The 17510-nt window shown below is 39.9% G+C and overlaps 2 protein-coding genes across 2 annotated transcripts in view; one reads left to right on the top strand and one right to left on the bottom strand.

Annotated features, from left to right (window-relative positions):
- Positions 1 to 4323, bottom strand: part of LOC145497653 (ATP-binding cassette sub-family C member 4-like) — a 6825-nt gene extending 2502 nt beyond the window's left edge. Inside the window, exons 1-3 of the mRNA XM_081477474.1 lie at positions 3300 to 4323; positions 1432 to 2738; positions 768 to 1338 (exon numbers count right to left, since the gene is read on the bottom strand). Coding sequence (XP_081333600.1) covers positions 768 to 1338; positions 1432 to 2738; positions 3300 to 3724 — 2303 coding nt within the window. The 5' untranslated portion in view covers positions 3725 to 4323. The remainder of the gene's footprint in view (positions 1 to 767; positions 1339 to 1431; positions 2739 to 3299) is intronic.
- Positions 4324 to 8333: 4010 nt separating this feature from the next.
- On the top strand, positions 8334 to 15945 carry LOC145497875 (replication factor C subunit 3-like). Its single transcript, XM_081477737.1, has 9 exons — positions 8334 to 8521; positions 8712 to 8849; positions 10011 to 10078; positions 11278 to 11375; positions 12110 to 12291; positions 13631 to 13767; positions 14041 to 14139; positions 15015 to 15084; positions 15709 to 15945. Exons 1-9 carry the CDS (start codon positions 8435 to 8437, stop codon positions 15895 to 15897), a joined length of 1068 nt encoding a protein of 355 aa, XP_081333863.1. The 5' UTR covers positions 8334 to 8434; the 3' UTR covers positions 15898 to 15945.
- Positions 15946 to 17510: the final 1565 nt, after the last annotated feature.

Genomic DNA, 17510 nt, shown 5'->3' with positions numbered 1-17510 from the left:
ACTTTATCGAAATCCTCTTCACAGACACTTCGAAAATACGAAGAAGCGGCCGTTATTTTGTTAGCAAGGGCACATTGCTACGCTACTCACTACCTATCAAAGAATGGATAGTGGGTGGCGTAGCCAGTCTGAAAACGGCATTCGTGATAGAACGCTTGAAGATTCATACTAATTCCCAATAAAATCTGCTGCTAAAAAGAACTATAGAGCACTCTAGAAAATACATATGGCGAGCAGCGAGAACTTCGTAAATTTTGCGCTAACCGGAATCTCTTATTTGTTTTAGAAAAGGAAACTTTTTTTACGCTAAGTAATCTGGCTGACACCTCCAAAACAGGGCAGTGGGCGCAAAACTAGGCAAAACATGGAGATCTTATCTCAGTTCAACCAATCCCCGCAACTTACCTCCAATTACGCCTTGTTCGTTTGATGCTGTTTGATGCCAAATTACGTCACATAGCTTCACGTGAGTCAGAGGGTGGAGCTCAAGGAGATCTAAAGTTTTCTAACCCAACAAGTAACCCAACGTGGTGAACACACTATGAGAAGAAGCTAAAAGCTACCAGACCTTGAAGTAGGATTCACCAAACTTGGAGCAATCGAACACATTTTAACGAGAATCAGCGAGCAAGCGAGCACTCATCTAATTTTTGCGAGCCATTCGAGCAAAAGCCAAATTTTGCGAGCACTTTTAAATTGAATGGGACCATTCGATACCCCTACATGTGTTTTACAAAGACAAAAATAGGAAAATTATAAATTCAAACCTGTACAACGTTTTAAGAAATGCATCTTCCCTCTTATACGCCCGAACAGTCACCATTCCCATCAACGAGTCGCTAAAATGAGAAAGGACTGGGCTTCGATTTATTCCTTCCAGTCGCCTCACATCACGTGCCGTTGTGAGATAATAACGCCCAAGCAGAATAAAAATGATAATGAGCGGGGTGGCCGGCAGGATAATCCAGGGGTTTAGGATGGACGGAAGAACAACTGCTCCAATGCAGAACAGAACCACTTGTACAGCTTCCATGAAAATATCTGGTAACAACTCATCCATGATGCCAATATCTCGAGAAAACCGGTTTAAAATTCGTCCAACAGGATTAGTGTCGAAGAACAAAACCGGAGCTTTTAAGACTGCTAGTAGCATCGAGTTGTGAAGGTGCTTCGAGGAGTTTATCGCTGCGTTGAAAAATGCTCCCGCTCTGATGATTGACAAAATTAATGCCGCAGCCACCAGTCCACCATAGACGTAGAGATTCTCCGTCTGCTGCTGCCGGTCATGTGATTGACGTGTCAGATGAAGTAGCCACCAATCAGGAAGTATGAGCGATCCTAAAAAAAAAAACAAAAAATAAACCAAGAAAATTAACAGTAGAAAAAGAACAAAAGTATAAAGAGCTTTTTAGGCTAAGCACATCAACCAACCTTGAACGATAAAGAAAAAAGTAGCCAAAGCTATAGCCAGAATACAGTGCAGTCCAGCTTGGATGTAGTGCCAGTATAATTTCCACGATACAGAACCAATCACGCGATCTTCTTCAGCAATTTCCAGTCTGGCATATTCTTGCTCTGACTTAACTTCATTCTCCAATATGCCCTGACTTAGTCGCTTTTCCATCTGCGCAGTAACAGGGTTCTGTCCAGCACCTTGGACGATGGCATCTAGGTCAAAACCAGATGCACATAATGTCGAAAAGCGGCCTTTTGCCGAAATGGAGCCTTCTTCCATTACTACAATGTGTTTAGCATCACGCAGGACCGCGAGGTTATGAGTGATCATCAGCCGAGTTTTGTTGTCCAATAAGCCATTGATGCACCTTTCAAAGATATCATGCCCCACCTTTGAGTCCACTGCACTCAGTGGATCATCCAGTAGATAGATATCTGCATTGGAATACACTGCGCGTGCCAATTCAACACGAGCCTGCTGACCACCACTCAGGACTGTCCCACGTTCTCCAACAACAGTCATGTCACCATCTGGAAACCTTTGCAAGTCTTTGATCAGGTCACAGACGTGTAATGTCAAATCGTATCTTTTCGGGTCAAATGGCTCGCCAAACAGCACATTGTCCCGCACGGTACCAGAGAACACCCAGGGCTGCTGACCAACCCAGGCTATTTTTCCAACACTCGATGTTTTGCCGTTGATGAGAGGAATTTCACGTAGAATGGCATACAGTAAAGATGACTTTCCAGCACCAACCCGACCAGTGATAAAAGCCAAGTCACCTTTGTCTACTGACAAATTCAGAGATTTCAAACAGGGTATATTCCAATTGCCATTCCAACTGCAGACGACATTTTCCATCACAATGGTGGAATTTTTGTGATGGTGAACATCATTTTTAGTGATTTCATCAAAGCCTGCAGAATCAATACTGTTGGCGAAGTGTGTACTGTGAAACTTCTCTTTTCTACTTTTAGCGAAAGTGTCCTGTAGGTATTGGTGTATGTTGTCATCGCCATATTCAAGTATACCCTGGATACGACCCAAGGCTGTTAAAAAATCTGCTAAAACGTTCACACCATCAGAAAAGTTCCATGAGATTGTGATCCTAAGTATACTTATCATCGATAAAATCATGAAAGTATTGTATGAGGTGAGTTCAGTCCCCATGGCTGCCATGGTAACCAAGGAGATGAAAGCAGCTACTGGTGTACACGTGTAGTGAAGAGATGCAAAGGTTGCCTGTATTATGGTTTTCCATCTGATTAGCTTGAGTTCCTGGCTACGAGAAAACAATTAATATCTTGTTAACTAAAGGATTAGGAGAGAATGTGTGTTGTTTTAGATTTATCTTATTGTTGTTAAATTTTTTCCCTGCATGACTTTTTGCTCCATTATGGATTCGATTCAAGGATGATAAGTAAATGATTAATGTTGGGAAAAGCGCGTGTGATGATAAGCTAGAGGGAAACAATTCAAGCGAGCTTGGTATGAACAAAATCTAAAATGGCCCATTTTAGAGTTGCTCTAGTCCTCTCTATCAAAGCGAGGCCTGGTTAACAATAACAATAACATTTATTATTCGTATTGCGCCTTTTCTATAAAATATTCAAAAGCGCATCACAACAGTAATTAATAACTAAAATTTTACACAGCCATTCATATGAAAATGAGTTTAATTTGCATGTGAATGAAATCTCCTTTTCATCTAACAGGATGAGCGCCAAAATTCACTTTTAGAAAGAGGTTAAAGATAATATTCGGAAACTGCATATTAATGTGCGTGTCCGAGTGTGAAAACTAACTGAACCCTAGAACGTCTTTTTAACTTGGTTCCTCTTACCTTCGTATCCTTTGCACTCTTTCCATGAATGGGCACTCCCAGGCATACATCTTGACCGTGCGAATTCCAGAGATGATGGAGTTCATGATATTAACACGCTGATCTGCCATTTTTGAAATTTTTGATCTTAACATAGCGCAAGCTTTTCCCATCATACCATAATACAGTGCAACGGTCAATAGAAACAGCACGCCAGTCAAGGGTCTAAAGCCAAACAAGTAGTACATTAAAAACGAGATACTACACACCTCCAAAGTGGCTTGAATTATATATACTGCGTGCACAACCGTTTTCTCAAAGCGTTGCAAGTCTGAAGCGATTAGATTGATGACAAATCCACTTGTTACATTCGATATATCTGCTCGGCTTAGACGGAGAACCTGCAAAATGAAGAGAAAGCTACAGGCTTGCAACGTATAACGCATCTTTCTAAACTTGCCAGCCACTCATCATGGTCAATATAGATAAAGACACTTTCCCCTTGTACCGGGAATTTCAGGCTCAAAACCTTGCTTTAAAAATGTTACCGAGTACTATTTGTCACAATTATCCCAGCTGTAGTTTTCTTCTTTCGCCCTCCCTCCTTTCCCCCTGTTCCGAAGTAAAGTTATCCAGGATGAAGAAATGGCGGATCATGTGTACCTATGGCATCCGCGGTCGGATGTCAAACGATACCTTCGATCGATACCTTCGATCGACACTCCATCGACATCTCGGTGGACAGTCGGTAGACAGTCGACTAATTTTCGACCGATGGATATAGGTCGGTCGACACTCAACCGAGTGTTGATCAAGTGTCGACCAAGTATCGATCGGGATGTCGATCGAGTACCGTCATTTTTGTACCGACCACACTGTCATGCAGACCTCGGACTGATAACAGCTTAATACCGACCTCGCGTGCGATTAATGTACAATTAATACTACAACGATTCTTGTTTTCTTTCTACATTAGTCCTGTTGGCGCTTCCCTCACCTTTTTGTAAACGATTCCAATAGTTGCTGATTTCCATCTAAGGGTCATTAATTGTGTATAATAACCAGACTGGTGATGACAAATAGCTCGCACGAAAGAGCTCATACAGATCCCAGTAGCGTAGACATAAGCCCAGGAGGAGTCTTTAACATGAGAGTTCATTAATTCCGGTAAAAGCAAACTCAGGAACACGGGCTGAAGTACATTACAAACAGCAGGTAACAAACCTACACTCAAAATGAACATGTAATCGCTAAAGGGAAAGGCTCGGAAAAGCGCTTTCAGCAATCGATGTCCATTTCTTCCTTTGTTTGAGGCGGGATTTGTTTCGTCATTCCATGTCTTGTAAAGTTTTTCAGTCGATGTTTGAGTTTTGTCCTCGTCAAGTAAAGGAAACATATCATCGTTTTCCAGAGGACGCTTTTGGCCAATGGCAAAAATCTCTCTCACCCACCAGAAGAAAAGAATAGAAAAGATGTTGGCGCTTTTCCTGGGATTTTCCTTCTGTCTTGGTTCTGACTCCAGGCGATCGTAGTTTGAATCCATTGGCTGCAGTTTTATTGCATGGTGAAAATCTGAAAAATATATCCATGGGGCTGAGATTATAAAGATTCAATAATCAAATCCACAATTACTATACTAGAAACTCCAGTACCCTATTCAGTCAGTGGAACTAACAATAAGAAATCTTCTGTCTCTTTCCAAGGACTGAAATTTAATATATAACTCGCGCGCTCGACAATGAAATCGCCTCAAGCTTAAGGTAGCTCAAAACAGTTTCCAACACTTCTCAATTGCAAGAGTTAAATTTTTATGTGTCATTATAAGCTATTAATAAAAAAACGCTGTCTATCAGTTGATTCTAGAATCATGATACCAAAAAAGTGCCCAGATCACCACCCACATTGATGATGACAGGCGAGAATTTGCAAGAAGGCGGATACTAGCGCTTTTCTTTGCAATTGCGAGTCCGAGACATGACTTTTTAAACTGCTGAAACGAGCCTTAAAAGTGTTGTAAATGCGAGTGCGACACGTTCCGACTCTATAAGACATTCCGTTGTAATTAATATTTAAAAACAAACAAACGAATCAGTACTTCGTCACTTTCTTAGCCTTGCAAAAAATCGAGACTGCGAGACGTACATAACGACAATGCAAGACCCGTGAAATTCGACGAAAAATTCGTGAGAGCCACGGTTTATGAAGGACCAATTGCCACCCCTGGTGCGACAGCGCAGGGGTTCGACTTGCCTTTGAGAAGGCAGAGCTCCGTTTAACTAACAAAAGGCAGTTTACGGCGTTAGCGACAATAAAAATAAATTTTGGCGCCAAAAAAGTGAATAAATACTTAATTCTAATAAATAAATTAGCGCGGGCTTTGAACTATTCCACTAAAATCATTGTTCGTAAAAGGTACAGCAGACGCTTTTAAAAAATTTGGATGAGAGGAGTTGCAAAGAAAGAGTTTTTTCCCTTAATGTTTCCTGCTTATTACTGTCTTTGGAATCAATTTCGCCGTTCTGTAGAGATCGATGAAAACAGCCACCTCGCTATATTGACTTTTAACATGCAAATGGTATTGATCTTTTAACATGCAAATAGTAGAAATGCAGCAGGTTTTGTGACTCTGTGCTACAGTAACATGTAAACTTACCTCTGATGCCTGAAGACTCTGAAGTTCATACAAATCCAAATAAACAGTGCAGGTTAATCCGCTCTCACTCTGATACGCAGATCTGCACACTAAATAATTAGTAAATGGATGAGTGGTTTTATATATAAGGGCGGTTATTATCGTAGCGGGCGCCGATTTTTCGTGTCATGTAGCAGCTCCGGTAAGGTTTCACATGAATGGCTTGATACCCTTTACGGGAACAATAGACCAAAAACAAAAGGAAACAATACCCCTAGCCATAAACCAATAAAAAAAAGTGCCCAGATCATCACTCAGATTGACGGTGACAGACTGTCTGAGGGTTGACTGTGAGTAGCCTGAATTAGTGACTTTGCAAGAAGACGGACAGTAACAAATCGGTACTTCGAGACTTTCTTAGCCTTGCAAAAAATCGAGACTGAGAGACAGCTTCGTATAAAAATCGGAACTGCGAGACGCGCATAACCGCTAAAGAAAAAAGAAGAATGCAAGACCCGAGAAATTCGACCAAAACTTTTGAACACCCCTGGTTTATGAAGGACCATTTACCACCCCTGGTGCGACAGGGCAGGGGTTCAACTTGCCCTTGAGAACGCAGAGCTCCGTTTAATTAACAAAAGGGGGTTATAACGCTATCGGCGCCAAAAAAGTAAATAAATACTTAATTCTTATGAATGAATTAGCGTGCGCTATGAGCTATTCCACTGACATCATTGTTCGTAAAAGGTACAGCCGGCGCTTTTAAAACTCGATCATATAACTTGCAAAAAAGAGTTTTTTCCCTTAATGTTTCCTGTTCATTACTTTCTTTGCAATAAACTCGGTCACCGTTCCGTAGAGGACAATGGTGGACTGGTGTACTGAACTTTTTAACAAGCAAATGGTAGAAATGCAGAGGGGCTCGTGACCATGTACCACAGTCTCATCTAAACTTACCTCTGATACCTGAAGGTCCTGAAGTCCTACAAATCGAAATACGGCAGTGTCCAGTTAATCCGCTCTCACTCTGATACACAGATCTACACATGCAATATTAGTAAATGGCCGATTGGTTATATATATTTAGAAAACAGTCCTAACAAAAATACGCGCGCTGATTGGTTAAAAATCGTGTTTCTATTAAACAATTAGATTATGAGCCCGAGTCAACTATCGAGCGATAGAAATCTCGAGGGAATAATCTAATTGTTTCAGTATAAATCTATTAGTCGTTCAAAACTTAATCTAAATCCTCTTCACAGACACTTCGAAAAGGCCAAGAAGCGGCCGTAATTTTATCAACAAGGACACGCTGCTACGCCACTCACTATCTATCGCTGAATAGATAGTGAGTAGCGTAGCCAATCAACGGCATTCGTTATAGAACGTTAGTAGATTTATACTAAAACTCGATGTTGTTCGTCCTTCGTAGTCGAAGATGAGTAGATGACCAAAGACATCTAGCTTGTTAATAAATTTCTACGGTGTGTCCGGAGGTGGCTGATGAGACCAATCCGGGCAAGGAAGCCTCTCCCACAGGTAGGGCAGAAGTGGGTAGGGGCTGTGCTGTTAGTGCTGACGGCTCTTTCCTTGCGTACTGCTCGCTTCTCCTCGGCTTGACGGGACCTACGTTTCTCTGCTGCGTGGGCTCCTTTGGTGATGAGTTGGCGCCAGGAGGGTCTGTCGGAGGCAAGAGACTCCCAGGACTCAGTGCTGATGTTGAAGTCTTTTAAGGAGACTCTTAGACCGTCCTTGTAGCGCTTTCGTTGCCCTCCAACTGCGCGCTTGCCAGAGCAGAGTTGCCCGTAGAAGAGCTGCTTTGGAATGCGGAAACACAGAAACACATAGAAACACAGAACTAGCACAAGCTGTTGACGTAATGATGGCGCGAGCAAAGAAAATCGAAGTTAACAAGTTGTTTTCCTTTTTTTCGTCGCGGTGTTTTCTAAAAGATAAAGAAAACATCTTCTCCATGTTTCTATCGAGTTACAATAACGCTCGTGAAAGTTTGAGAGAACTCGAAAAAGCTGTGGAAACGCTTGCCTGCGGCTCGTGTTCCCACAGCATTTCTCGTTCTCCCAAACTTCCACTCGTGTTTCTATAACTCGGTAGAAACACGGTACATGCTTTTTATTTCTTAAATGGGTGGTTATATTATCGTGGTAGGAGGGCCCGTACTGGTCTCACAGTGAATTGCTTGATACAAAAAGGGAACAATAGAACAAAAACAAAAGAAACAATGCCCCTAGCCCTAAAACAATAACAGCTGCTAAAATGATAATGGAAAAATTTGAAGCTTACGAGAGCTGCTAAGCTTCTGGATTTTTCCTGGACATTAAATTGTAAATGAATGCAAATGAATTCATATTTTTGGAGGGAATGTGTGGCGGACGATTCGCGGAGGACTGGGTTTGAAAGTAATCGCAGGCTCAATGTTTTCGTTTGGCGCGAAAATTTTGTCCGCCATCTTCGTTCATTTTTCTGCATGCATCTTTGGTGATTTGGCAAATTTTCAGTCGATAACATGAGTCTATGGGTGGATAAATATCGTCCAACTTCCTTGTCAAAACTAGATTATCACAAGGAGCTTGCAACTCATTTAAAAAAACTGGTAAGTTATCTTTTGCTGTCGTGTAGTGTCTAGTGTTTGCGAGAACACTTGATTCCTGATGTCCTTGAAGCTTGCTTGTTGGGTTGCGTTGTTTCGACTCCTCTTTGTTGTTAAACAAAAAAGATGTACATCTATAATTTATTTTAATTATCTGTTTTTGATTACAAGGCACTTGTTGTTATGTCCTTAGGTGCATTGTGGAGATTTCCCACATTTGCTAGTTTATGGCCCTTCAGGGGCTGGGAAAAAGACAAGGATAATGTGCATACTTAGAGAGCTCTATGGTGCTGGTGTGGAGAAATTAAAGATTGAACAACAGAGTTTCACTGTGAGTGTCTACATTGTACAGTCCTTGTCATGAGTTTGGGAGGTTATGCATTTTGTTAGGTAGACGGACACTGTCATCAATCTAATGTTCTACGATAACTGTAGAAATTCTTGCGCTCTCATTGGCTAATTTTTATTTTCAATAAGCGGACAGACACATGAATTTATAATTTATGCAATGCATTAACGAGCGAGAGCAAACAATTTGACAATTTGTTATCATAAAAAAAACAAATTGATGTCGGTTTTTAATGCGTCTGTCCTGTTGTTGATCATGAATTTCGTTATTACATTGTCAAAGTAGCTGTGGATCCATGAGGTGATAGCCAAGTGGATCCACAGACTACTTTGACAATGTTATGACGAAATTCATGATCAATAACAGGACAAACACATGAAAAACTGACGTCAATTTGTTAATTATTGTATTATTTTCATCAGTCTTTTGGTGTGCAAATCTCAGATACTGCTGTAGTCTTAGTAGAAATTGTGCACACAGGTTTTGTGTGTAAATCTTTCCCATTTTCAAATCCTTTTGAGTTTGGTGTAGGTTTACATTCTTCACAGAAAATGTTCAGACAAGTGAATGGAAAATTCAAAACAATTTATCAATTCTTATGGCTGCTGAATTAATTTCTTTCACACAGGTGAACAAATCTCCCACTAGGTCTTTTCTGTAAATAAGAGGGAAATATGCAGATTTAGTGTTTGCCAAATGACTTGTATGTGGTAGCTGAGGTGTGTTTATAACATGAAATGGCAAAATGACAAAATGACAAAATGGCACTACAATTGAGAGTCAGTGTGGGATATGGGTGTCTGTAAGGGTCAACCCTTGATGTTGTTAAGAGCTAACAACTGTCGAGTCAGTGATATTGAGGCTAACCTAAGCACTATTTGTATAGGCTAACCAGAGCGCTATTCGATTGCCATGGCGTGTTTAAAACATGTCTCTTTTTTATGGTTTATCTTTCATTTTGTATCACTCATGAATGCAGTGCCATTATGTTAACATTTCCAAAAAACTTGACATTCATTTGATAAGCTGGTAAACTAGTGCTACTGATTATTATAATACAAAATAATGCTTTGTGTGATTTTTTAGAACAAGCATTTAATATAACTTACAGTTTCTAACAGTGTCATTTTCTTTTTTAATCAGACTCCTTCAAAGAAGAAAATTGAAATGTCGACAATTGGCAGTGCTTATCACTTAGAGATAAATCCAAGGTAACATTTGTTTTGCTTTTAAACAAGGCTACTTGTCAACCTACATGTAAACAAATTATATTTCATCCAGGAAGTGTAAGCAGGGTTCAATAAAAGTGCCGTCTGGTTGTCCAGGGCAAGTAGATTTGCCCGCTGGCAAGTAACGTTTTACTCTCACTTGCCCAATGTGCAACATCAGTGTTTCCGCCAGAGTGCGCCATTGTGGGAATCCCGTGCTGTAATCAGAGATGGCCCCCAGAAAAACGAGAAAAGGGCCAATTTGGCCCTTTCCTTTTACAAGACTTCGAGATTAACACAGGCATAGTATTTTAAAAGCCATCCCAGGGTTAGAAATTGCGACCGATACGGTCGCCAATGCAGCTAACATTTCATTCTTCTGGTTTAGTCGCCATAATGGCGACCACATTCTCTGTGTTGACGATCAATAATGGCTATTTTGTCATACATTATGTCCTTCTAGAAAATCATATTAAGATCTTTGCTTCTAAAACATTCAACATAAGAAAATAATTGAAGCCAATCTGTCCTTTTGCTTTGCTGCAATATTGATTCACAGAAAACACCCAAATCGCTGATCGTGTATGAAATCGCCCTATAATGCATTAAAAACCCTTGATCATTGACTACATCATATATGCCTATGAACTGTTCTCTTGTAATGCAGAGATCCTTCGTACTAGTATCTGATTCAAAAGAAACTTCATTGAGTAAAAAGCACTTATTAAATTTTGTCATAGATCCTAATAAACTGCTTTATTTTCCTTGGTACCCTGATGCATTTTTTCCTTCTGTAGCTTTCAATTTATTGGCCCCTATCCTAAAAAATTGGCCCCTAAAAAAGGTCTTCAGGGGCCACTTTGGCCCTCAAGTAAAATTTTCTGGCTGAAACACTGAACATCCCAGGCAAGTTGTCTGCCAACTAAATAAAGTAAACTAAGACTTGCCCTGGGCAAGCAGCATTTGAGAGCTGCTTGTCCAAAGGGCAAACTGGAATTCAAGTTTTTTTTTAGTCCTGTGTAAGTCCTACCAATAACTCTTGTCACTTTACAGTTGTTTATAGATCTGTACACATTATGTACCAGACTTAAACACTGGTACCAATCCAGCTAACTCTCTCTTTTCTCCCTATGGGATTGCATTTTCTCGGTACATTATTTTGTTCATGTGTCTTAAGTTTTTCTTTCTTGTTTTGTGTTCAGTGATGCAGGGATTCATGATCGTGTTGTGATCCAGGAACTTATCAAGACTGTCGCTCAATCACACCAGCTAGAATCATCAACACAGAAAGAATTTAAAGGTAAATAACATATGAAAGATGATTCTGCCCATGTTAGAGATTGCTTTTTACCAATTTAATTTAATAAATTTAAGTATAGCTATAACCATCTTTCTTGTGGGAATTTATTTCTCAAAAAATATGGAAGTGGTAGGTCTGTGATTTCTTGATTTTCTGGCAATTGTGGGGTTCACAAAAATTTATTGTTACAAGAATAAATAACAATAAAGTATTGAGTGTGTTACTGCTGTATCAAACTTGAGAACAGTGATGAAAAGAAAAATAGAGCCCAGTGCAGCATTTCTTTGGAAAAACATAAGAAGAAAGGTCCCATTTTAGGGCTGTAGATGTCAAAGTGATAGGGCCAGTAAACTGTGTACAGCTTTACTAGAAATTCACATGGTCCCTCAAAATTTGTGGGAGTTAATAACAGAAACAATTTTGTTGTATTGAATTGTTTTCTTCAAAATGAGTGATAAAAGTGAACATTCTGATAGTAAATTTTACTATTGTAGCAAACTTTTCAATGCAGAACTACTTCAGTTGCCAAAGGTCATGTGATAAAATGCTTGTGGACTGTGTCAAAGCGGGCTGGACTGAAACATATTTTCCAGTCCAGCCCTTGTGCTTAGTTAATAAGTACTTAGTATTGAGCAAACTCTTGCAGTGTATTGTTGAATTTTTCAGTGTACAGTAAGTTAGTTTTACTAGGAATATTAAATGTATATCACATTGCTATTTGTACTATTTTACAGTGGTAGTGTTGACAGAAGTGGACAGACTTACAAAGGATGCCCAACACTCTTTGCGTAGGACTATGGAGAAGTACACAGCAACATGTCGACTAATCCTGTGTTGTAACTCAACAAGCAAAGTTATTCCAGCCATTCGCAGCCGTTGTTTAGGAGTCAGGGTTGCAGCACCTACAGTCGAGGAGGTCTAAGCTCTTTACGTGCATGTTGTCTGTTGATCATATTCATCTCTGGAAATTATGCTTAATGTACAGATCCCTCTCAGGATCCTAAGAAATCCCATGAAATATCACTTCCTGATAGCAAAAAGTCAAACAAAGTTTTTTTGGGTGTACTTTCAAATAAACCTCCTGACCACATACTGTATGAACAATTGGGCATAATGAGAATTTGCTTGATACATGTAGAACTGTATTGGCGAGTACTTACTTTGGTAAACATTTTGCAATATTGATTTTGCCCCCAGCTTAAAGTGCCTATGAACTGAAAAATAATTGCTGCTTATTTAAAAGACTTTCAAAATACAGATAAATGGCATTTTCCTTTTTGGAATATCTTTTTTTCGTTTTAGAGATTTTGATGCTTTTGTATTACGCAAATTAGGAAAGTGATGATGTCATCAGTTGTGCAACTAAAACGGTAAAATATTGAATAAAGAATATCTCTAGAAATATTGGAGCAGTGTTCTTCAAACTTGGCACCAGAAATGTACACCGTAAAAGAAACAAAATGACACCAATAGTGCTGTTGCCATGGCAACTCTCTTTTCTCAAGTTCCTTTCTGTCAAAAAACAAATATCCCCATTTGCAACCCTTGTAAGACAGAGGGTCCTGCTCGGAACAGACATAGTTTCCATATTGTCTAAACTCTCCTCATTAGATTGCTGGGAGTAGATGATCCTTGGTTAAGACAAAAACTGGGAAGGGAATTAATTAAGACAGGACCAGTGGCAAAACTGTTGTCATGGTGACAGCACAACAGGTGTAATTTTGTTTCTTTTGTGATGTGCATTTCTGGTGCCAAGTTTGAAGAACACCGCTTCAATATTTTCAGAGATATTCTTTATTCGATATTTTAACGTTTTAGTTGCACAACAGATGACGTCATCAGCTTCCTAATTTGAATAATACAAAAACGACAATATCTCTAAAATGAAGAAGATATTCCAAAAAGGAAAATGTCATTCTTCTGTATTTTGGAAAGCCTTTCAAATCCTTTCAAATAAGCAGCAATTATTTTTCAGTTTATAGGCACTTTAATCAAACATATGGCTAATGCTATTTTTGTTGGTTTTTGGCTAGTTTTGCCATTTAGCGAAAGGAAGAATTTGATATGGTTTATTCAAAAAACATATAATTGTATTGTATTTGCAAATTTTCAACACAAAAAGTTATATTCTTTTCAAAATCTTAACCTTGGGTTTATTCTTAAAATATTCTTAAAGTTTCGCAAATTTCAGCCTGGATATTCTTATAAAACATACTCATAAAAAAGAGTGTATAATAAATTCTTTTTATCTGCAGATTAGTCAAATATTGCACAATGTTTGTAAAAAGGAGGGCCTTAGTCTTCCAGCAGAACTTTCCAAGAGAATTGCTGAGAAATCCAACAGGAATTTGCGAAGGGCCTTGCTGATGTGTGAAGCTTGCAGAGTTCAACAGTATGTTTTGCACCTGAATTGTTAGCAAAAAAAATATATAACTATAGTCTTGATATTTGCAGAGTAGATCAGAATTTAGATACATACATTTGCAGCCAGGATGATGATTTACAGTGTACCTCTAATTTATTGTTTGCAGCTACATGTACATGTATGTACAAACACAATGTGCATGGCAATTAATTACAATGCAGTTTATGACAGTAATATAGCTCTAATAGCTGTTGTGCACTATATTCAGTTAAGAAAACACACCGTCTATTTTGTATATAGATACCCATTCACACCTGACCAACCTGTTCAAGAGGCAGACTGGGAAGTATATTTAAGAGAAACAGCACAGCAGATTGTCGAGCAACAAACACCCAAAAGGTAAGGTGATAACTAATAAGTTATGAAGCTTCATTAGGATCACCTCTAAATTGAAAAAGCCAGATAAAACATGCACACATGGTGTACCTCACCAGTTGTGGGCCGAGGAAATTACAGAGAGTTGCCCCTGCCCTACCTCCCAACCCATCCCCTCCCCCCCATGCCACCTTCCCACCTCTCCTCCCCCATTATAAAAACAAGGTGTATCCAAGGAAGGAGCTATACAGTATGGTAGTAGGATGTTAGGGAGCTTAAGGTAACCTTTTCATCAGGCATGGAGGCACCAAAGCTGAAAATAAATTGTTCTTGGTGCTGTTATGGACTAAGATTTACTGGGGTTTTTTTTTTTAATCTAAACTCAGAGTTGATGGCCTGTTCTTTAGCATGTGGGACTTGGCCAAATTGTGCAGTCTAGGTGGCTGGGAACACTGTGTCGTGTGCTTAGACAAGACACTTCATTCCTCTCCAGTCAGAGGTATAAATGGTTGCTGGTATAACATCCCTTCCAGGGGTCCAGAAGGACTAGCAAAATATTGAGGGGTGTAACCCGTAACACCTGTTTTGCCTGAGTATGCTTGATTTTTCTGTGATGCTACGGGTAAACTTGCCTGTTGTCAATACAATTTACCCACATATTAACAAGTTTGCTATGAGTGTGAAGAACAAAGTTAGAGGTGACTCAAAACTATTAAAATGACAGCCCTGTTTGAGATATCGTAATTGTGATTACATGAGTAGTGTTTGTCATCTACTCAAACTCAGGACAGAGGGCAGCTACTTGTAGTCTAAGAATTAAGCAACATTACTAATGAGCCATCCGAGTTCTATGCCTCCTTTTCAGTGAAGTTTATTTTTACTCACCAATTTTTCTTCAGGTTGCTGGAAATAAGAAGTAGACTCTATGAACTCCTGACCCACTGTATTCCACCCGATATCATACTAAAGGTAACGTGGTATAGTAGTGAACTTTTGATAATCTACACATATTAGTTAAAACATATCCCGCTCTCCTCTTTGCTGCACACTGACTGCACTGTGTATGCAGAGATAAGTTTGCAATCCTGCTGCTTTTGGCATGCGTGCATTAACCCTGATGGTGGGGGCCTGGGAGAGTGCGCATTTGACTGTGCGCCACATCCCAGGGGTCGGGACATCTTCCCTTGACCAAGAAGAGACTTGGTCAAATCTTTAGACGTGGTTTCCAAGTGTCTTCCTTCTGTTCGGTTTGGCACAACCTCAGTAAGGTGTGTGGGTTTTGAAGCTTCTTACGTACATGAGTTGCACAAAGTGGTGACATCCCAACCCCTTCCCCACATTGCCTCCCCCCCCCCTTCCCCCGCAGGGCGATCCCTTGGGGTGGATTCACAATGATAGGTCCATAAAACGAAAGCCAATTAGTAGTCAAGCTGGTTTTTCCGCATCTTGTACCAGGTGCGTGTAATTGCTTCGTGTTCATCAGGCTGTTTGCGTTTCTTATAATAGGCCATTTCTTTGTTTTTGGTTTTCCGACAATCACCTGAAAACCGGTCTAGTTGCTATACCTATAACAAACATTTCTTGGTTTTGCAGGGTTTGATAACTGAACTGGTGACCAACTGTGATGGCAGTCTGAAGACTGAAGTAACAAACATGGCTGCTCACTATGAACATCGTGTTCACCAAGGAAACAAAGCCATCTACCATCTTGAAGCGTTTGTAGCCAAGTTTATGAGTATCTACAAGCGGTTCCTGGAGGAAGGGATGGCCGAGTTCTTCTAAGAGAACAGATTAGCTTTTGGTGACATTTGAATTGGTAAAACCACAGCTTGCCGAAGTAACGGCTGTACATTGTAATGAGGCGGAGGAAAAGTATGAAGCAATAAACGAACAGTTTGGACTTAAACAATTGAAGTCACTCACTTGCTTTGTTCAATAGTTGTAAGTTATTCTAATCGCGAGGGCTGTTCTGGGAAAATGATGAAAGGTTTAGAAAATATCCTACGATGATTCAATAGCGATTTCAGATGGAGGGCAACTGGTTTTCACAGGTGGGGAAAACTTTTTGAACTGAACTTCTTTACAAGAAAAACTGTCCTTTACATGATCAAACCAGGCGGGCAAAACCGTTCTCACAGCCGGTCAATTTGTCTGGTGCCCGACCCTCAATGAAACTCCTGACGATCACTCTTCGTTAAGACGCCATGAACTTCAAGCTCGCATTTCTAGTGTCTAATCATACCTTTTTGCTACGTTTCGCCGGAATATAGAGTAAGTTCGCTTCGAAAATACCCTTGTTCCTGGAGGCTAAACGAGCCTGATATACCGCCGTAGAGCGCCAAAAAGGTACGATTAGGTTATAACGGCCAAACTCAGCCAAAGATCCTGTCCTGTCAGCGCGATGACTTGATATAACAGGGTCTTTGGCTGAATTTGGCCACCGTTATAACCTAATCGTACCTTTTTGGCGCTCTACGGCGGCATATCAGGCTCATATCAGGCCAAATTCAGCCAAAGATCCTGTCATATCAGCTCGATGACTTGATATGACAGGACATTAAAACAGTAGACAAGGCTCATAATTGCGAATTTGGGTACGTTACGTAATAACTAAGAGCTCACGATCGACGTTTTTGTCAAAAAAAAAAAAAAATTAAGGAATGTAAGTCATAAAGAAAAAGATCGGCACAATGCATACAAAAGCTCTTCCTCCCCTTAACCCGCCCTCCCATTCATCATTACAGTCTTAATCATAAATTACTCGCATTAGATTTATTGTTTTATTTTGGATATACCCTGTGTGCGATATATTCAGTGAAATACATTGCAGGAGATTGCAACAAAGGCACCAAAGAGGATATGACTTGATTACAATCAACTTTTACGATAGGAAGACTCTAGGCACATTTAAACGATGGAGTGTTTCTGTCGAGGAACTATCGGCTGATGGTTGCCCCCGCGGAAATTTAATGTTCTTAAAACAAATATTTGCTCGAGAAGCGAAGCTTCGGGGGCAAATATGCTAGTTTTAAGAACATCAAATTTCCAAGGGGCAACTATCAGACCGATAGTTCCCAGACATAAACACTCTATTGTCTTTATTGTTCACCACTAAATTATCTTCCGCGGGCCAGTTCAAAAATTATATTGAATTATTTTCAACTTATTTAGATAAAAGCCGTGAAAGCCAAATGTGAAATTTGAAAAAGAAAACAGACAAAAACCCACTTAATACAATTGCAATTGTTTATTTTCTGTAAGCTCGCTTGTTTACAGAAAAATGTTCACGGACGAGTACTATCCATCCGGGTATTTTCCTCGGACGGTCACTATGGGCTGATAGTGTCTCCGCGGATGAACACTATCGCGTCACGTGATCAGTTTAAACCAATAAG

Source organism: Orbicella franksi, chromosome 9, assembly GCF_964199315.1.
Source record: "Orbicella franksi chromosome 9, jaOrbFran1.1, whole genome shotgun sequence".
Lineage (NCBI taxonomy): Eukaryota > Metazoa > Cnidaria > Anthozoa > Scleractinia > Merulinidae > Orbicella > Orbicella franksi.
This window is presented reverse-complemented; position numbering and strand designations above follow the sequence as displayed.